Genomic DNA, 22,743 nt, shown 5'->3' with positions numbered 1-22,743 from the left:
AACGTACCTCGACTCAGTGACAGTAAAGCCGTGGACCAACTTTACAAGTTAGTTGCAGCTTAACACAAACTATGTGGTGGTTAAGTGGAAACCTCCATATCAAACAAGTATTCCCACAATTGTTATCTACACTGGCTACGCAGCTCTCAAAGCCTAAAAATGAGTGCCTCCATGAACGCTAGAGTATAGAGGATAAAGTATCGACATAGACAAAGTATAGTTTTCTTAACTGATTTTCAGAGTATTTCAGTATTCCAGATTAACAGTCTGATAATATTAGATTGGTTGTGGTTTAGGAGACATGAGTAAAGCAGTAAAAACCTAAATAAATTGCACAAGACATTTTTAAGACCAAAAAGAAGAAGAAACAAGCAAATGAATATTTTTAAATTTGTCAGACAAACTACTTTTCTGTCAGTTATTTCATCGTTCAGGCTTTAAAGGGTTCATTTCTGGTCCCTCCTGAGAGTCGCCACAAAATATGGACTGTCAAACACTGTAATATGTATCTTCATGTGTAAAATTGGCAGCACTCCCCTTTAAGCATCACTGCCCAGCCAATTTTGTACCCGGGTATGCTGTGTTATCTCCCAGGATTTCTGGCATTTGAGATCAATGTCTCCTTACTATTTTGAGCCTTTTACTTGTCTACAGCAGCTGTCAAAATGTCACTCGCTTTGTGCAGCTTTATTGCACAGCTCCAGTGTGATTTCCTGGATTCCTGCTTAACAGGAGGCTGCGATAGATTTTTCCTTTCAACATTTTGTGAGATCTAGGAAAATTCCTGCTCTCTCGTTGCCCTTTCTTCTAGTGTTCATGCAATAAATGTTTTAACATCCTCACGTGGGTCACAACAGAGAATAAGAGCTCCGAGATGTACAGCAGATTTCAAAAGAGCATGACGAGTGCTGTCATAAATGAAAGAACAAAAGACTGAACAAGAAAGACAGCAACAGAGCAGTTTCAGGGAATAGCCATCTCTTCTGGTAAATATTTGTAGTCTGTATTGAGTTTATGAGCCGGAGCAGAAAAGCATGACATTGTTTAATTAATACTGTCTGACAGTCATCTCAGAGTGCCTGTGAGGAATCAGCAGGCCTTCTTCACATGTGCACTAACAAGAACACAACCACAGACAGAACAACACACTCTCTCCTCTACACTGGACCCCCACAGCAGTGCAGTCATCCTTCATCCATCCTCCACCCCTGGCAGTGCCCGCAGCTGCCACACAGCAAGATTCAATAATGACTCTGTCCACTTTTGTTAATATCCGCTTACAAGAGCATCCACAAACGCTTCCAGCCGTATGCTTCATACAGATGCCACGAACACACAGGAGCAGACAAACATGCTGTTACAAAGTAAGGGTGCCAAAAAACACATTATAAAGCATATTTTTCACAGGCAATGAGCTAACACATGGGTATAAACAACTTAAATTGACCACTTTTTAATTCCTTCTCAAATGACAGGAAAACATATAATAATACAAAATAGTCACAGGTAGTGGAGGAGCTCTAATGTAATGACTGGAACTAGTGGATGAGGCTTAGCAGAGTCCAGAGGCCAGTACAGTATTTCGCACCAGGCTGTCATCATGCTTTTTAATGCAGCAGAGTGGGATATTTTAACATGGGAATCTGTGGTGATCGACTCTTTTGAAACCAGCCTCAAGTTGCCACAAGAGGAGCTGCAGTTTTTGGCACTTTTGTTTTGGTTTCATCTTTCGACTCGGACGCTGCACCTTAGTTAACACTCTTTTTCTGTTTTTCTTTCTTTCTTTTTTAAAAAAACAAAACAAAAAAACAGCAGATTAGCAGTTGTTGTATTCCAGTGATCTTTGAACTAGGACTGTGCCATATCATATCACAAAGAGGCATAAATATATGAATAATGTAAAAATGTCAGACAAACAAAGAGACACACCCAGGAATGAGCAAGAATCACACGTCAGGCACAGGTAAGGTGTGGACCAAATGTAAATAAATGACTCAACTGAGCGTCAGTAGTTGCATTCCATATGAGAGGAAAGGCAAGCAGTAAGTCCGTATTACTGACGTGGTTACATGGTCGTAAAGGATGGCTTTAAGGGATATTACGATCTAATATTGAGGTCATATCGTGCCCCCTTACTTTGAACTTAAAGTTAAAGTAACTCAAACATGAGTTTCGGTCACTGCTCGTTCACTGTGATGTTCCACCTTGAGTGTGCAAAATTAAGTATGTTCAGAGTTTGAAAACACTGATTTTACGTTCACCTGCAGAAAAATCATAAAAGGTTCACAAAGTACACAAAAAACTGTGAATGCCAGTGTACAGATACTACAACAGGAATGCAGATCTTTAAAGCAGAAAAAAGGCTTGTGCTACTTTTTGCACTTTAAACTGGACTGACTACACCTTGGTTAGGAAAGCATCACGTTTGTAAATCACCTGTAAAACTACCCACAGTGCTATTTGGGGATCGTGCTCACACACTATTTTGCCCTGTTTAATGACGTTTTGTCTTTAACCACCTGACCTCTGGTCTCTGAACATGCCTGGTGGAGATATTTAGTACTGAGACATAATTCTAGGCTATTTGAGAGAGATTAGAGAGAAACATTTATTTCAGAAGTTGATCAGATTGTCCATCGCTGTTGTAATCAAGTTCTCCTGTCAGTGGCCATGCTGTTACATAGATGTAGATTTGAGGATTAATCTATTCTTATTCGTTCTCCGGGATTAACTTGTCTAAAAGTACATCTCTGAAATCATAAAAAGTCTTTTGTCTTTTCGACATTCTCTGCACGGCACCGTAAGAGGATTTCTTCTTCTTTCTTCCTGACTGTGATTTGTTCTCCCTCTGCCCTCCTTTCTTTCTTGGTGCACCGCCGACTGTGATGAAAACCACTTTTTTTTGCCTGTTAACCTACACGACACTGATTCACGAACAAACACAGACACTCAAAGAAAAAAAAAACTCCACTGATTTGATGAATTATCTGTCTGCCATGATACAGTTTTAGATGAGTTTCTAACAACGCACTATAAGATCATTACTATCCAGAGTAGATTACAGAGTCAACGGTGAACATGTCAGAATTGGGGCCCGTGAGATTATATCAAAGCACATTACAGCTAAAGGGGATTTTGTGTGAATGTGTGTGTGTTTATGATGGACCTGTTTTTATCCATATGTGTATTTGAGTGTGTGCACACAAAGTTATTACATAACAGCACAGCATGCTTACGGTTCAGAGGCAGTTGGTCAACATAATGGTGGCAGCAGCATGAAAACAAGAGGATTTGGGCAGCAGTAGATAGAGAGACAGAGAGAGGGAAAGAAAAGCAGATCCATGAATGGAGGTGTGGCCTTTGCTGAGCTGTGTGTGTTGGTTGGTGTCATCATTGACTCATCCTGCTAGTGGGAGGTTGACTTGTAAGTATGCACTGCTACAATATGAGGTGTGATTAAAATATTACAGCAATACATCCATAAAAATTACAAACCTGGCCTGTTTAAGATCATTGACTCACCCTCCTCCGGACCGATATCAGTGCATCTGCTATTTTTAGATTCCTCCCTGGAAATCCTATTATGACCACTCGCAATGTTCCCTCGCAATGTGATTTCACCACAAACTTTAAGCATCCACTTCTCTTTTAAAATGATCAAACCCACGTCTAAGGCCTAAGCATAAATTCAGCGTCTCAGCTAAAAAGAGATGCCAAGACAAATCTGCTTATCATTTTTTTAATACACTGACTATGTTTTGCTCCATGAATTAGTCCTCCAATTCACTGCAGTTTCTTTAAGGTGCTGAGGATGAACATTTAGCGTGTCACTGTAACTTTTCTGGCCACACCAACATCATTGCTGCTCACTACCTGCCTAATCACCAGCTGTGTCTCCCTGTAACTTTATCCACTTACTGAAAATTAAGCTAAAGAATAACGGTTCTGACACACTGGAGAAGAGGCACAGGGTCAAGGGAAGAGAATGGAACTTCCTTTTAAAAAGCCCACCAGATCTGAAGGTGGTCCAAACATATAAAATAATATTATCAGCCCATAAACATCAAAACCCACACCTGATAACCCCCTTGTACAGTGCTGTGAAAAAGTATTTGCCACTCTTAAATCAGGAATTAACTGTGATTAACGCAGTTTTTAGGAAAGCTGATTCATTTTCAGTAGTCAAATTCAGGTCTGATTAGTGCCAGATTCAAGAAATCACTTCAAAGAGCGACACATCTGACACAGAGCAACACATCATGCAAAGAAACAGCTGAGAAACAAAGTCATTGGAATCAGCCTGGAAAGGTCTACAAAGCAATTTCTAAGGCTTTGGGACTCCAGCGAACCATGGTGAGAGCCATTATCCACAAATGGAACAGTGATGAACCTTCCTGGGGGGGCTGGCCTTCCAAAATTACTCTAAGACTGCATGACCGCATCAATGACTTATCCAGGAGGTTACAAAAGAACCCAGGACAACATCTAAAAACTGCAGGCCTCACTTGCCTCGGTTAAGGTCAGAGTTCATGATTCAACAGCAAGAACGATCTGGGCAAAGATGGCATCCAAGCCACGGCTGACCAAAAAGAACAAAAAGCTCGCCAATTTAGACTCGCCAATAATCCTCATACACAACATCTTTTTAACTGTGGGAGGAAGAACATGTAAACTCTGTGCAGAAAGCCACCAGCTGACTGTGAATCTTTAAGCTAATCACATAAACGTTCCCAATTCAGTGTCTTTTTATTCCGTTATTTTATTAAGCACTCAGTCAACTGAGCCAGCAATTCAAATATCCCAGAAGATGATTTGATTCATGTATAATAGATGATTTCTTTCAGTCCTGTGGAGCAAACAGAGATCTTACTCAAGGACTTTTTCCTCCTTGGATGGATTCATTAAATATTACCAATTTATCTTAAAAGTCAGATACTCATCAATCCATCAGGCACAAATCAAGTGTCTGTCTCGTTTTTCAAATGAGGGTAAATCAGACAAAAATAGAGTGAATATTAATTTACATTTTCAAGTCTTTTTCAGACTTGAATGAATTAGTTACAGTTATTGAATTCTCTGGGAATAAAAAGCTTGACTGATTTGTTTTGTTTGTTTGCAGCTCTGCTCTCAAAGTGCACATGTGAAGTTCTTTTTAATAAACATCTATTAAAAATCAAACCAAAATGAGCGTAGAATATGTGCCTGCGACTCACCCGTGATAACTAGAGTGTGTTTAATGCCGGCTTCATTCAGCATTCGTTGGATGTGGTTGTTGTACAGCGTGAGTGCTTGTCCTTTCCCACTCTGTGGGTTCACCAGCAGCATCATCTGGCACGGGCGGGACATTTGGCTCATCAACACCCCTACAATGCAGAGGAAAGAAAATGTAACTAAAGGAATCCACAAATATGATCAGAATAAGTACGACGGGTTTGAAGATACACCACAAATTGTATACTGGGAAACTGAAACTTGACTGCTTCTTTGAGAAATGATTTAAAGAAAATATATATATTATATCGGATATTTTTCATACTGCACACGTCTCTGTGTTATACTATATCTTTGATAGACCATCATAATTCTCGCCTTGTTTTCTTTAGTGTTTTGTGCCCCTTCAGCACCAGTGGGAGGACGGCCTGGCAGGATGATGTATGTGTTCTGTAGTGCCATAAAAAAAATGCTTGTGAATAAAATGAAAAAACAGAGATGGAGAGATGAATAGTTTTTGTTTTATTTTTATTTTTTTATGCACACACGATGCAAGGTTAATCAGGGTAATGTGTTTACATCCACTGTGCCAAGCTGAAATGCAAATTTGCATTGAGTTGGCTAATAATAAGGTCACCCCCTAGCATTTAGACATTTCAGTAAGGGTACACACATTGTACCAAGAAAGGAAGTAGTTTTTGTTGAAATGTCATAAAATATTAAACACAAAAGACACAGCACTAAATGTTCCTACATAAGAAAAGCCAGAAGCCAGGACACCTGGGAATCTGCACACTGGTATATTTGGAGATGCATGCACAAACAGTAGCCTTATCTCTCCTAACCAGCTTTGGCCTCGTGTAAAGGAGAGGATGGAGGTGCAAAACGATTGTTACTGCTAAAATATTTCATTAATACCGCAACAGGAAGGAACCGATGGAGTGCAAGCCTGAATCGCCTGCATAGACCCAGCGGGATAAAAGGTCATGATAATGAATGCCTTCAGCGACAGAAACATGGGCCATACACAGAAACACTTCCAGCATGAACTAGAGCCTTGAATGTTCTGCACATTAATGTGAACTGATTTTTGGCTGATGCATGCATGTGTTGACCCACTGTTTTTGGTATTTTTTCTGCATCAGCTGATCTTTTGCAAATTTTGTGCATTCTTTTAATGTGATAAATGTACTTTATTTAATCTGAATTTAATTTTGTGATATTACCTGTAATGTACCTGCAGCTGCTATGAAATACAGCTCATTTACTTAAGAACCCACTGATAAGGAGACTTTGTGCACAGACCTGACAGAAAAATTTGTGGACGCAAGCAGAAACAAAGGTCAGTGGCACACACTAACTTAGTCCAATGACACAGCTTGCATCTCAAGATGAATGTGCACAGCTCTGAGCTCTTTGCTAAATTTTTAACTGCGGGGTTGATGCAAATTAGGGATTGAAACAGTTATCAGAGGGTTACAAAGATCTCACAGTGATCTTTTTAACACAGTGAAGAAGACTGGGTGTGGGGGCTTAAAAAAAACAGAGAAGAACTGCTGCTGGCCTTCTGTTCCTCTGAGGAGGACTAATTAGGTACAGCAATCCTGAATGCAATCTTTTCAGAGTGCTCTTTCAGTCAGTTTTTAAAACTCGAATCCTCGTGATGGAAGTGAGAGGGGACGTCCTTTTGAAGAGCTCTGACTCTAATCAGAGCAGCAGCATCCACCTGCAGTTCTTATGAAGGGGCGCCCAGTTAAAGGAACGCTGACTTAAAGGGAAAGAACTGACTGACTGGATTTTGTATTTACCAGTATAAGGTAAATAAGTGCTCATTTTAATATAAAAATTACACATTAGCCTAAAAGGTCCATTTTATCTGAAAGATTATTACTTAATATGCAAAGTACGATACGAGCTCTGAGAGAGAAACGAAAGATGATATCATGGTGATATCTCAAATGTTTTAGAAAGTTATAGAAAGAACATTTCTTGCCTCCCCACACAAAACCTATAAGCAAACTACTTCATGAATTTTCCATCTCATTCCTCCTCTCCCTTTCAGTGTGTTTTTGTTGGAGGTCAGATGGGAAATATTTAAAATAAAAGGCAAAAAAAAAGCTCTGGTGAAGTTATCCGCTACATTTGACAAGCTGCAGCTAAGGGATCATTTTACAAACAGGTACAGGGGGGGGAATAAACTCTTCTAAAAATAGTGTGATCCAATAAAAAAAGTCTGGGTGTCATGCTATATTGTTTCAACTCAATATCCAAAAACCCTACAGTGATATTCCTGAGAATTCTCACAGTTGATTCTTGCAGTTGATTGGATTTTCATCCTAGCACGTCTGACAGCTGAACAACTGAAATGCTTTAGTGATGAGTGTGTCTAACTGGTTAAAAACCTAATTGACAGTGATACCGCTGGAATGCAGAGAAACCGGTCGGAAAGAGGTTTACACGTTACGGCACCTTAACAGTTTGACCTGAGGTGAACTCTTCAGGCGTTAAGTCTTTTTTCAGTAATCCTGAACTGAACCATTGCCATAACTTTATACACACTGCTGCCACTTTATTAGCACTATCTAAGTAATATTGCAGCATCTGTGGATTAAACCGGTAATTCTGGAATCTGGACTATGTGGTGCAAAGCTCGATCTTTGCTCGTGCTTTAGAGCCAATAGACACACCTGAGTATATTTGCTTGTTTAATTTATTCTCATTTGTTATCTCATTATTAGTTTGCTGGAATAACTCAGAAGGGAAAAGCAAATAAAGGAAAAATACAAGTGTCACAATGCTCAGCTACATTTAAATCACAGTATAATAAATCAACATGAATCAGAATCCCCAAAGTGAGTAATTTTAAATATATTAAAGTATTTTAGTGACAAATAAAACTTTATCCATTAATAGAGGACAACCCACACTATCCCCACTATTATTTTCCTGTATAAGGTCATCAGTGCTCTAGACACTAAGGAGAGGTTGGGGACTTGATTTAAGAAGTAATATGACGTGGTTTTCTGTATATTTTCACTTCAAGTATGCAATTTCATTTTAATTACTTCTCATTTTTCCCAAGAATTCAATTTTTTCCTTTTATTTCAGTAAAGCAGAAGAACTGGTAAGTATTACTCAATACCCGTGTCCTTGATTGTAGTAATTCCAGGAATACATGCACAGGTTCCTCTATTTTGTTAATCGACCAGACTCTCTATCCTTCCTCTGACCTGCTGACTCCTCGTCCTCTCTGTGCAAACTGACGAGGCTTCTGCTGAAAATACACCCAGGACTACTCTGACCGGTGTGAGAGCAGTTTCTGTGTCACTTCAGAAATGAGCCACACCACATTTTGGTGGAATTGCAAGATAATGCTTGCAATTCCACCAAAGCATTGGTACAATAAGCTCCAACTCAATTCAATTCAATTTATATAGCGCCAAATCACAACAACAGTCGCCTCAAGGCGCTCCAGTGGCCAAGGCCGAGCCTGAACAAGTGAACTGTGCACAATTAAGTGCAGGGTTTCCCCTGAGCTGATGCTTTGTGGGATGGATGGATCCAGGAAACAGGAATACTTTTTTCTTACTCTCTCCGTTGTTTTATTACCTTCACAGTAACATAACCTAAAGTAATTAAGGTTATCTTCACTTCACTGGGCTCTGCTTCATGTATCTGAGAAGAGGGTTTACATATGCAGACACACATACAGGGAGGGAAACTATTGTGACTAAATGAAAGCAAAACGTATCAGCCTATCACTCTGAGCTCATATAAAATGAGAGCATATAAATTAAAAAAAAACAAAAAAAAACATTTACACTTTTCTTTTTTCTTTTTCGGGTTAGCAGAAGGTCCTTCGGGTAACGGTAATGGCAGGTAAAACCTGTATGTAACGGTACACAATAATCACATTAGTCTATAAACTGGCATTCAAGAAAGGCTGGTTATGTCTTTTTATAAATGCAGAGCGTTAACGTCACATTTCCTTGTATCATTCAGATGCAGTAATCTCAAAATCATAGCGACTGGACTCCTGAGGGAAAGACAAGAAAGTGCCCTCATGAATCAGCTGCACGACAGCTGGCACCGAACGCCCTGACCTTGGTCTGTGTGTGTGTGTGTGTGTGTGTGTGTGTGTGTGTGTGTGTGTGTGTGTGTGTGTGTGTGTGTGTGTGTGTGTGTGTGTGTGTGCGCATCCCAACACCCACACAGCAGTTCTTGCTGGCTAAACCCAGTCCTATGCCACTTCCTGTGTGGCACCCCTCCTCTTCTAAATGGTAAATGGTAAATGGCCTGTATTTATATAGCGCTTTTCTACAAACATTCCAGAGGACACTATCTTCTCGTCTGTCTGTCCACGCTCTGGGTTTCCTCCTCTATCATTAACTCTGCTGCAGCAGCAACATGGCACTGAGCCAAAACATCTAATATAAGATGCAAAAGACTGTAGCAAATATATATATATATTTTTTTTTTCTAAACAGTCTACTGGTTGGAGTTTTATGACAGCAGATAAGCGTCGTGTTTGTTTATTTGCTGATGATCTGTATAGTCCTGATGAAAGCCCTGCTGACGCAAATGCCAATCAATTTATCATAAAAAAATAAAGCATAAAAAAAAAATAATAACAATTGCAGCAGAAGTCAAACTGGAACATCTTCACACAATTGGTGAAAATTGGTGAAAACAAGAAACTCAGCATCTTGGATGAGGCGATTAAGGGAACTGTGTAAATTAAAAAGTAACCTCACAAACAACAATCAAGATACAAAATGACAGGAAACTTCCAACAACAAAGCTATGCTCTGCGCCTCAACTACGTTTACTTGATCTGTGATTACGGACGTCTCATCTCCTCTCTTCAAACCAACAGCATTGGAACCGTTCCAGATCTTAATGGAATAATCACTACTGAGCTATTCGCCACAGGAAATAACAACCTAAATGAAAGGGAAAACCCAGGAGCAGTAAAAAAAGAAAAGAAAAAACATTAAAAAAAAAACAAAACACATTTTCTGGGAAGGTTTCTTATAGTAGCTTTCTGGGTGCATATATAGTGTGAGAACAGACAGCTTCCTTTTTCTTTTTCCTGCTGTATCTGCTTGTATAAACCAGACACAGACATGAATGTCTCATGGTAAACTTCAAATGCACTTATTCCAATTTTTTTGTGAAAACTTCTCCAGTCTTTTTAATACTCTTTTTAATTGAAGTTATATAAATTCAGTGTTTGTATTTAGGAAGGGACACAGGGATATTCATCAAGCTGCATCTTCATTATTTCTATGACCTTACATGGTCACTGTTTCTGTTTGAAGTGTGATCACTGCTCTACGACTCAGTCTGACTAACAGTGATGACTTGCACTCATCAGTCAGTAGTTCCGGTATCTCAGTTCCCCTTCAGCAGTGAAGTATGACAAAGCATCAACCGTCTGTGATTAGGAAATTATAATGTTGCAATTTTGATGAAAAATTCCGAGCTTTTCATTACGCTTTGCTGAGCCCGCATCTCGGCCAGCATAAATCTGCAGATGGGACCAGTCAAACTGTCAAAACTCAGTGAAAACTGGGGATTTAAAGAGAGAGATGAGACATCGGGTTATATTTTGCTCTAAGTCTTAATGTCCATTTCACATATAGGAAAAGATGACCATGATTCAGACAATGATTACAACTAGCCAAGAAGTAAAAAAAAAAACACATTATAATTCAAAACTAAGAGATAGGTAACTACATATATTTACATATATTTGTGTTAAATTAACCCACAGAAGAGTCTATGAAATCCCAGACAACATTACATGACCTTTTTTGGTAGCTAATATTATTGCATAAAATTCACCTAAAGAACATGTAGAAGGAAAGACAGATACACCACAGGCTGTGCTCACACTTCTGCCTGTTGCTCAGTGCAGATTTGCACTCTAAGCCTTGACAACACCCATTAGGAAGGAATCCAGTTTCCACATTTAAGAGATTATTGGATTAACATCTATTTCGTACTGTATTTGACACAATACGTGCTCTTCCAGCTCTGCGCAATGTGACAGATTCAATGAGTTAAACTATTTCAAAATCAGTAATTCTCTTATGTCGCTCTAATGGGTTTTTTATTTTAACGTAGCCTACCAAAAACATGAGGTGAAACAAAAATTAAATAAATAGTGGAAGCCACTTTAGTGATTACATCTGAGAGAAATGTTTCTAGGGTTCTACAACTAATTGAATTTTAATCTCATTCATGATTTTGGCTTCCCACAATTAAATGAGCATGATGGAGCGAAATTTAAAATGCACCTACTTCTACATGAAACGCAAAGCAATAGAAACTCAAGCGTTTTCTAAATCAGAATGTGACAATCACAGCTGTTCCTGGACTAGTCTAGATAAGTAAGAACAAATTAAAAGACAGATATACAAACAGAACAACAGGGCTTGACAAGCTTGTTTGGAAATACTTCAGATTAGATAGAACCACCTGAAAACATACCACAAACTGCACTGTAATTAATGCATGAAGCCCAAGAAAAACAATGAAGTGGTTGCTGCCATTAATCAACTACCATCACCTCAGACATCCATCAAAATAAGCCTGTGTAGGTTTTGAAAATACATGCTCAATCATCCAGGTAAGGAAATCCCAGAAAGTTTATTCTGGTCACTGAAGTCATCACAAGGACGAGTGACAAAATGTTTCTCCCACTGAAAACGCTACCTGCAGGTGAACAGACTCAACTGACTGGCAAACCAGAGCAGTGCATCCGTGTATCCATCCAGATCGCAAAGATGCACTGAATCCGCCAACCAATCGCACCCATTTGCCCAAGAGATGTGTTTTCCAACAAACACATACCTTCGCCAAAATATCTATCCATCTACCTACCTAAGAAGCTATGTGAATAAAGATGACCATTTTTTTAAATACAAAATTTAGATGTGAAGACGTGAGAGCAGTGTTCTGTTTACATGAGATGTCATTAAAATCAATAAATAGTCATGATAAATAAACGTGATCTCAATACTGAACAAAATGAGAGCCTTAATGAAAAGGGTGCAAAAATCACCATATTTTCCATGTTGCCATTAATTATGTTTTTGCAGTCAAATCAACGTGCAAAATCCTTTAAGTATACTTATTAGGATCCTATAAATTCATTACAAGACAAACTGTGGAGCATAATAAGCTAATAAACTGTTAGGACATTGAGTTTGTTGCATGTATATGGTATGGTTTATAATCCCAGCTGAACTGTGGGCTCCATCGTGGGAACAGTTCCTCAACTATTTGTCTTCTTTAGAAAGTTAACTTTGGATAAGTGTTAAATGACATATCGTGCAGACGAGCTTCCGATACCAAACCTAAACTAGATTTTCTTCTTTGTTGGAATTCCAAACACTTGGTTTTGCATATTTTACTACAATACATTCCATTTGAGTTTGTTATTGTTTGTGTCTTTGTGACGTTGATCACACTATTGCATGCTTGCTGCTGCTTTCCTATTGGCTGGTTAGCAGCTGTAGGTCATAGTGGCAGTCACATTGTGAGTTGATCATCCCAAATTTCTGCCATTGTTTAAAATTCTTTTTGTAGAAAGATCGACCTCATACAGGAGACTGTGTGAGTTTCGAAGCCACGACAAACAGTATCTTTCACGCTAGTCATCTTTCATCAGCACAGTGTATACTCAGCTTTACCATCTGTGTTTACCAATTTAAATAAATGAAACTTACCATGCTTCAGAAAACAAAGTGTCCATTAAAGGCCCTGACAGAATATTTTAAAGTGATATTTTAGGTTAAGACTTTCCTTTTGAAACTGAATCATAGGCTCTGCCTTTAAAGAAACCACATCTCGTCTGACTGGAGCTAACTGCAGGAGCACTTAGCTGCACTGAGGTGATAACTCTTCAAGCGGTTTGTAAATCAAAGAGTGGAAGCTCCTCAAGCTCACAAGCAAATTTCTGCTGAGCCAGAACCACAAAGGGTGTGGAAGGCTGAGGAGCAGGAGGAGGTGGCAGTGGTTAGCCTTCTGTAAATCTATATTAAGTAAGGCAGAGAGTTTACGACACTGAGGTTTGAATTGAAATCACCCTGCATGTATATTACGCAGTTGCCCTTACTGTATCCTGAGCTAAGAGATAAATGGAAAGGTTGTGAAAGGAGAAAGAGGATTTAATAGCTGTCTGTCTGTGTATTTTAGGCCCTAGAGTGAGATTGGGGAAGGGAGGTTAGAAAACAACCAACAAGTAAGATACTTAACGTTATCCAAACTGGCCTTTAGTTCAAATTTATTTATTTATTTTTATTTTTTTTTACGTAAAGTCACAAGACAAGAGCACAAAAAACAAAACTAAAATGCAGCAATATACAAGAAAAAGTGTACACTGCTGCTGTTTGGAAGAAATGTAAATGTTTTCCACCTTAAAAAAAACCCATAACCACATTTTTTTTTTAAACTAGGAAAGACTGACTTACTCTTAGGTGTAGCAGCTGCTCTGCTGTAGCCTGAATGGACTGTGGTTGCTGCTGTCGGCGTATCAAAGAATGACTTGAGAAGCCTTTTCTGAGAATAGAAATCTGGCGAAGCACAGAAAACTTTCTGCACTCACTGCTATAATGTACAGAGAGTCATCTTCTTGTTTTGTATTCAGCTCCTGCATCTATATCCAAGTCTCACAGGGTTTCTTTGAAATGTATTGTACTGTTTGCATTTTTTCATAGTTAGACAGAGAGGGGCATTACGGACACAAAGCTGCAGCGAGCCTCAGTACCTACAGTGAGCTCCGGTGAGAGAACGAGACACTGAACTCGAGCTACAGACAGCACATCAAGTTCTATTGCTGCGTATGTTGGGTAAGGTCCACTGGGAGAAAACTGCTGCTGCCACTGCTGTCTGACTGCACACACCAATGCCTCCAACGCTGCAGTGAGAACTCATGAAGCTCTGCTTATTGTAGACTTCTCTTTTGATCCTGTACAACACAGACAACCTGCTATGAATAAAATATGTAGGTTCACTTCCAAGAATTGAGAAGCGTTATTACTACTAGGGCTGAACGATATATCGTATTTGCGATAATATCGCGACATGATCAAGTGCAATTTTCTAACCGCAAAGGCTGCGATTATACTCTGGACATGTCCAAATTCATGGGCTGCATCCTCCTGAGGCCGCATTTGTAGACCGATTACGTCACAGCGACGCGCCGAAGGCTGTCCAAATTACTACCATATCCCAGAATTCATAGCGCGGCCCAGCCAAACTCCAGTTTCCAGCAATGGCGGCCGCTACTAAGTTTTAAAATTACTCATACTAATCTTTCTGGGTCACAAAATAAACTTTTAACATATTTTCAGGCGAGAAAGTAGTTGTGTAAACATCAAATATCTGCTCGGTTTATCAAGATATCCCATATTTGCAAAAGTGCTTCGACGTTTTCAGAGGCGTCTGCTACCCACCAGCTCGACAGCTAGCCGGGAGCTCGAGGGTTACTGATGCGGCCGAGAACGGCACAACTCCCGGCACATCATTTTCAGATCACCGCGGAGTTTCGCTGCTCGGGTTAAACGTAATATATAAGTCACTTAGACAACCTAAAAATGTTATTGTTGGGCTTTTTTCAGTGTTTTGTTTGTTCGTGAGTAAATCGGTTTGGCTGAGATTAAAGTTATTAGATTAGATAAAATAAAACTTTATTAATCCCCTGGGTGGGTTCCTCCTTGGTTTTCACACAGCTGACTAAACGTCAAACAGAAAACTTATTAAACAGAAGTATGAGACAGTCGAGAATTTACACCAGTGTCTGGTTATATTTTAGATAGCAAGAAGCAGACGGCCGAGTTTATTAAACTCCACCGAGACAGCGGTGACGCTAATCAGAAGGCTAGACCGTCCAATTTCACGCCTTTAAATTTTAAAGGCGTGTTTGTGTGTGTGTTTATACAATTGCTATTATGTTTGCACTTTATGTGTAATGTTACTGACTGCAGAGATCAGTAAGATGTGTGTATTTTTTATTTATTAGTTTTATTTATTTAATATTATTTTTTAATTGAATGACTGTCTAGTAGTTCACAGATGTCGAAAAACTGAGTGTGGTAAAGCCACTGATTTTTTTTTATGTATATTTCTGCAATCTGCACATTGCACTGACTTTCATTTTAATGTTTACACCGGGGTTCCTTGTCAGCACTTTATGCTCAGATGTTTGTAAGCTAAAAATAAACTATTGTGTATGTTCAAATATACTGTTGTGATTGAAGAAGTTAAATAAAAATGTCAGTCATCAATTCATGCATCACCTCATGTCATCATAACAGAGGTCTGTCTTCCAGGAAAGAACAGTTTAAAATTAATGTAATATAGTATTGGCCATACTATATGATGTATTGCTTGTCTTTGTTTAATAATACAGAAGACAAATACCTTAAAAAAATAATCGCATATCGCATCGCAATCGCAATATTGGGGCAAAAAAAATCGCAATTAGATTATTTTCCATAATCGTTCAGCCCTAATTACTACTGACAGTTCACGACCGATTCATCAGAAGAGTGTGAACCTAAATTAAACATGCTTCTAAATGTGAGAAAAACCACACCCGGGTTGTTGTTCTGAACTTCTTCAATCTGACTAAACAAATGCCACGATTGAAGAACAGTAAAACTGCACTATACTGCCCAAACTATTCACTCATCAATCTAAATCAGGTGCTCAAATCGCTTCCATGGCCACGGGTTTATAAAGTCAAGCACCTGAATGCTTAAGCATATCAAAACAATTTGGACAATTTCACGCTCCCCTCTTTATTTGAACAATTTGTCATTATTCCAACATGACTGCACACCAGGTCCATAAAGACACGGATGAGTGAGATTGATGTGGAAGAATTTGGCTGGCCAAAAAGAACAGATAATCTTTGGGATGAATTACAGTGGAGACTGTGGCTACGACAATAATAATGCAGAGCTTATTTAGTGAGCGTAACTTATCTTATTTTTTGTAGCTACAATTTACAGATGCCCATTAAACATACAAGAAAACACAGAGTTACTGTTCTAAATATAGGACAGCTATAACGATAAACTTGCTGAATGTGTGTGTGTGTGTGTGTGTGTGTGTGTGTGTGTGTGTGTGTGTGTGTGTGTGTGTGTGTTCGATGTGTGTGTGTGTGTGTTCGATGTGTGACTGCATCTGTTCAAAACGTAGACGTGCAGGATGGGCAGACTGCAGTCTGCAGCTTTCTCGAGAACCGCTCATCTAAAAATGAATGAATGACTGAACTCATTTGTCACAGGAAACCAAAGACAAACATAGAACGCGTGTAACTACATTCCTATAAAGTAATGCAAATATGCCTTTTTAAGGGTTAAGACTTGGTGTTAGGGTTATGCTGAGAACATCATATTTAGGGGTGACATGCTTGAAAATGATGCATTAAATTAGTGTCACCAAAAAGCCTGCCTAGCCTGTGTGTCTAGGTATGCTTCCCCTCCACAAACAGGGTGGAGAAGGTAGTGGTTAATTTAGGGGAAAGACTGGTTACAGTACATAACTTTTAGTTCAAATATGACCATCCCAAAAAAAAAAAAAAAAAAAGTCAAAGAAATGAGTGCACTTTCTCAAACGACTTGCAATAGACAAACCAAAGTTGACAAAGGCAAAAATCAGATGAAAACATAAATTTCTTGAAATACAAATACATGTATTTGTAAAATAATGGCACCTGCTCTTTTTTGTGTCTAATTATCAAATGTACTTATTGTGTTTGCATATGCACCCACACTTTTTGTACTTTGTGTTTACTGTGTACGTATTTACTACATTATAAAAAAGATCTGCGTTTTAAAATATGTATTTTTAAAATACAGGTCTTATGATGTAATGAACCCAAATTTGAAAATTTTGGTATGCAGGAGAAGTACAGCAGTGAATGTCTACAGCCAATTGTAAAAAAAAAACCAAAAAAAACAACAACAACAACGATGGATCCAGCCTCTGTCAGAGTTTGAGCCTCCATTTCAGCAAGTGGTGTTGCAGATCTTGCCAAAAATGACGATAAACTGACTAAGAATTTACAAGAAAGCTTGAGTGAGAGAGTTCAGACTATGCTGAAGAATAAAGGTGATCATACTAAATATAGACTTTCAAGCTTCTTAGCATTGTTCAAACTCTGTTTCTGCCTTTTATACAGTCATTCCATGTATGTTTGCACATTTTAATAAACTACTACCCATGTCCCATTTTCCTACCAAATCATAAAGAAATGAGAGGTGACTCAAGATTTTACAGTAGCACAATGCTGTACGTGATTTTAACTATGAAAAGTATCCTGTGAGCACTCCCTGGTAGTCAAATACCTCTAAACGTTTGGTTTCTGACAGATGGTTTCTACTCTTCTCTTTTCCTTAATGCAGTCATCTCAAATACACAGCTCCACCCACCTGCTGTTCAAACCTTCTGTTTGTAATGGGCAGCCAATTAGAAGAAAGCTGGCTTAAATGGAGAGGAGTTAATACTGCTTATTTCATACAGTGATTGAACGGGAGTGCAGCACCAAGACCCAGTTTAAGACAAATAAGCATTATTTACAGATGTGAATCTCTGGTACAGTCCAAGAATAAAAACATTGAGTTTGCTAATAAGAACAAATGGTCGCTTCTAAAGATTGATCACTTGTTCATATAACATAGAACTCTACTTTGCACTTATAAACTATTGCAGCAGGACAAAAACCAGTGTCCCAGCTTCAACTTTCTCAGCCTGAGGTAACGTGTTAGTAACGGCATCGACTGGCTGAGAGAGGCCTGGATTTTGCAGCTAAAAGAAGCCATGCCAGTCCCCTCGAGAACGTCAGATAAGATCCTTCAGAGCCATTTGCATTGTTTCACACTCATATTCAGTTACACTGCATTAGCACAAATCATTATCCCTGTAGTGACTCAAAACATTACCTTCAGTGTATCACTACAGTACTACCTGAACAAAACCCTTACTCATGATTTCAGTTACAGAGATAAATAATAACAGTCACAGCAGTGTTGTTTGTTCTATACACACACAATACCTAAATTATCGTCCAAATAACGAAGGCTGTAAAGGAAAACTAGAAATTGGGGTCATGGCTGTAGCAGATGCTGAAATTCAAAAACGTCTGATGGTAAAAACACACACAAGCAAAATCATCCAGACAATGAGGAACTACAAGTGACAATGACATTGTCTCAAGAGGCCAAACAATGACACCGCTCTGCCCTGGAGTTCAACTCTGCACTGATGTTGACTGACTACAAAACCCATACTAAAAAAATATATATATTATATTAATTAATTAAAATAAATGTAGTAGTGGTAGGACTGCAACTCTAAACTAAATGTTAGAAAAATTCAATGGCTGATGTTGTTGTTCTACAAATTAGTGCAAAATCCTAGTGACAATCTTAGTGACTGCATGATGCTAAGCAAAAAGTGTCTCTTTCTACACAAACAGCACATCATTCTACAGTTGACACTGAGCCACCAACATCACGAAAAACAAGCTGCTCCCATATTATCATCCATCTAGTATCATCACGTTTTCATTTTTTTGTTTGTTCCTCAAGGACACACTATTCAGGTTTACAATGTGCCCCATTCAGTCATCCCTGTGAATAAACAGTTTGCTTGTTTGGTTTTGCTAATATGGTCGATTTGTTCCAAAACCCTTTATCACACTACACTATATTATACTGTTACAGCCATTCAAACTATGTCCACAGCAATATACTTGGGACCAAACACACAAGGAAGTTTTTCCCAACCAATTGGAATATATATTTTTTCCTAGCAACTGGTGGTAGCTGGTGGTTCAAGTCGCAGTCATGCATGACTTTAGCGATCCTTTTGCCAAAGACTGCCATTAACCTCCACCAATTACACACAGCCAGTTGGGGAATGATCATTTTTCCCCTCATGACTGATAGTTACTAAATGATTGCGTACAGGTCTCTCAACCTGTGTGAACAAAGTGACTTATGTCTGCAAAATCTCACTAAAGATGCCAAACAAATGGACAGAACCATCTGCTGTGACAATACGGAGGGGAATAGAGTTTCTTTGAGTTTAGCTATTGTCCCTTTAATTTCCCTGTTTACCATTATTATGATTTGCTCTGCTAATATAAATGGCAATGGTAAATGAACTTGTTTTTATATAACGCAAGATACATGGGCATGTAGACTGGAGCAACCACAGGGCTACAGCTACACCACCTGGTTGAGATCTCTGTAATTTGATTGGGTCAGTTTGCTGAGCTAAGGTTTTTGTATCCTTAAGCAGCATTTTTGAATAGCACACTGTTCTCTTTCACGGGCCCATTTTTTCTGAGAAATAGCCTGTTTTCATTGTCATTTCTTTGTGTTTCATCATTTTTGTCTAATTTTAAAGCTCTCATAGATGTGTGTTGTTGTGTCACACAATCTTCAGGTTTTTATGCCATTTTTGGAAATTTGTGTAGCCACCAGTAACATTTTCGTTCACAGATTAAATGGAATTACAATAACTGCTGATTACACTTCCACTATATACACTGCACTGCAGTGCTGCAGTTCATTATCATTTGACATCAGCAACCACATGCTCGAGCGAGATGACAATATATTCTGTCGGGTTTAATCAATACTTGTAACCTCTCTGTCTGATACCATCGCCTTCCTTATGATCATAATGCTGTCAACAAGTGAATTCAGTCTTTTCATTCAAATTTTATGTTTGTAACCTCAGGACAATACCATTAAGAAAAAAAACACAGGTAATGCAGCTGAGGTGTCAGTTGTAATTTCCAAAGAAGGAATGTATCAGTCTTTTTTGGCGCCATCGTGGCGAGTTGTTGACTCATCTGTCACCTCGTGTCATTTTTTCAAAGGTTTCACATCATCACACCACAGAGCTAACCGACAGCTGGTAATGACCTGCAATGTATTGTTCACTTCCTTTTTCTGAGCAAGCAACGCTGTGTTCAATGTCTCTCAATGAAAATACTTTAATTGGAATACAACAGTGAGAATAAGTACGACAGACTATTTCATTGCATAATTACAGCGGTATCATGATCAGCCTGTGACCTAACCAATTCTCTAAGCCACAAAAAAAGCACCAAGTGGTGGTTTCAGTCATGCCTCTAACAGATGTTTGGATAAATGATCATTATCATGCAAACTAGTATGTGTGATCTAAAGTGCAGCTGACTCAGTGTCAACCATTAGAGCAGAGAAGCAATACTGGACAAGTTGAGCAGACATGAAATATGCCTATATAAGCTATCTCACAAGGAAACAAACACAAGGAAAATGAGTGTATAGAAAATAGATGTTTTCTGAATAACTCTTTGAGCACACCTGACATTAAGCCAATGACACAAGCATCAATACTGATGGAGAGGTCAGAAAGGATTGCATTGACCTCATTTAGAGTAATGGTTTGGATGCAGAGCTCCTGAACATGATTTAGTATGGTTCATGAGGCCTCGGGCACAATGAGTAACTAACTGGAGACACCCTTTCAGGCTGCAATCATATTAGCCTGTTCCAAAGATACCAAAGACCCTGCAGCTACAATGAGGTTTGAAATTACCACAACTGACTGTGAAAATGTTCAGAAATCTAACACATCAGCAGGTAGCGCTGAAATAGACTCATTTTCAGCTGATATTTTATTCTCAGTACCTCTATTTGATTCTTTATCCTACAAAACCCAGACAGGTGACAATAATTGAAAATCAGCATTCAGGTGATTTCATCGAGGAGTCATTAATCTTTTATTATTACTACAACTATCAAATATAAGAGGAACACTTCCTCACTCCAATGTTTCTAGACCCCCAAATCAGTAACTAGCAACTAAAATTAAAATATCAACAATTTATTATAATATAAGGTACCAATAAACCAACTGACTAAAAAATTACCCCAGCAAATCATATATAGCATAAACACAGTTTGCCACAATCAACCTGTCTATTTTTCCACATTTGAAGTAGTGTGAATGTAAAAACAATACTTCGTGCATACTATTTTTTACTGCTTGTCAGTGTAATGAACAGTTTCCAACTCACACAGAAAGTAAGAAAGGAATATACATACTGTAAGTCTGTAACAGCTCCAGCTAACTAGTTTGCAACCAACAGTAGCAACCAAAGCATAGCATCCAGATCTAACCTCAGCAGGGAGTATATCCCTAGTAAGCATACATAATGCAGCAGAAAAGCTGGCCATGGACGCAGACCGAGAATCCCAACTGCACGCAAAAACAGCCAAGGAAAGAGGCAATCAAGATCAACTGGAAAATGTATAAGAATCAAGAACAATATTCAGTGTTTGTTATCTTAACTTCATCCATCTTCAATGGAGCTGGAGTCTACCCCACCTGTGAGACAGGTTGCCAGTCTGTCACAGGGCTAACACAGATTTATTCACGCTCACACCTATGGCCAATTTACAGTAAACCAAACACGCAATTATCCTAATAATTAACCTAACATGCATGTCTTTGGACTGTGGAGAAGTGGAGACCATGCTAACTCCACACAGAGAGGCCCCAGCTGTGAGGTGATGGTGCTACTGAACAATTACTGAACAATAATAATAACAATAACAACAACAACAATAAAAGAAGAAGAATTCCAAAAATAGGAAAGTTTTTGACTATGTAAAACCTATGTATTTGGTAGTCAAGGTAAGTGTAAGAGATTAGAAAAAACTCAGCAACTCTTTATCTGGTTTACACATCAACGCCTCTTACAAACATGTGAGATAAATTTAATCTTTATCAAAAAACTCTTTATCTAACAAAGCTTTTCCCATCTCGTTTGTATTATTATGTAAAACATCCTTAGGTTTCTTGAAAGGCACAATACAGATCTAAGTTATTATTATCATCATCATCATTATTATTATCATTATTATATTATAAATCAAACCTATTGTTTCACAAAACACCTCATGCAAACATGAAAAAAAAAAAAACTACAAGTACTACAACCAAAAAGAAATAGCATTCAGTGGAACTTCAAAATGATTTATCTCCTTTTCTTTACTTTTGCTTGAAACTGAGCAACCATCATTGCAACAATGACACTTGATGTGTTAAATTAGTCAGTAGTATACAGCGTGAGAAGCAAAAACTAGGCCAAAAACAAAGCATTGGTCTGAATAAACCAGTAATAAGAGAGGCAGAGCTAGATCAGGTGAAGTCATTGAGCCTCTTTTATTTGGGTTGCTGTCCCAACCTGGGACACTCATTCAGTCACTGTATCGGATTACAACCCGTGCACTTATATTACAAGACATTTCAAAGCAAATGAAACTTTCCAGAGCTACTAAAAGTCTACTCTCTTCTCTTCTGGCAATGACAGGCAGAGCAGAATTGCAGTATATTTTGTCTTGTTAAAAATAAATTTTGTGGAAAATGCTAACTGGGTCACAGTGCTCTGTGTGAAGGAAATAATATGTATGACAGAAAATGGAAAAAGTGTTTTGGATTTTTGTTTTT

The 22,743-nt window shown here is 38.5% G+C and overlaps 1 protein-coding gene across 1 annotated transcript in view; it reads right to left on the bottom strand.

Annotated features, from left to right (window-relative positions):
* LOC146668351 (sphingosine kinase 1-like) overlaps nucleotides 1–22,743 on the bottom strand; it is a 38,315-nt gene that overhangs the window by 13,352 nt on the left and 2,220 nt on the right. The window contains exon 2 of the mRNA XM_085410248.1: nucleotides 5,214–5,363. Within this exon, the coding sequence (XP_085266374.1) occupies nucleotides 5,214–5,363 (150 nt within the window). The remainder of the gene's footprint in view (nucleotides 1–5,213; nucleotides 5,364–22,743) is intronic.

The sequence above is a fragment of the Rhamphochromis longiceps genome, linkage group LG6, assembly GCF_057381845.1.
Source record: "Rhamphochromis longiceps isolate RC_006_pf linkage group LG6, R_longiceps_female_GT1.1, whole genome shotgun sequence".
Classification (NCBI taxonomy): domain Eukaryota; kingdom Metazoa; phylum Chordata; class Actinopteri; order Cichliformes; family Cichlidae; genus Rhamphochromis; species Rhamphochromis longiceps.
The sequence above is the reverse complement of the archived record's forward strand: the minus strand, read 5'-3'. Positions and strand labels throughout refer to the sequence as shown.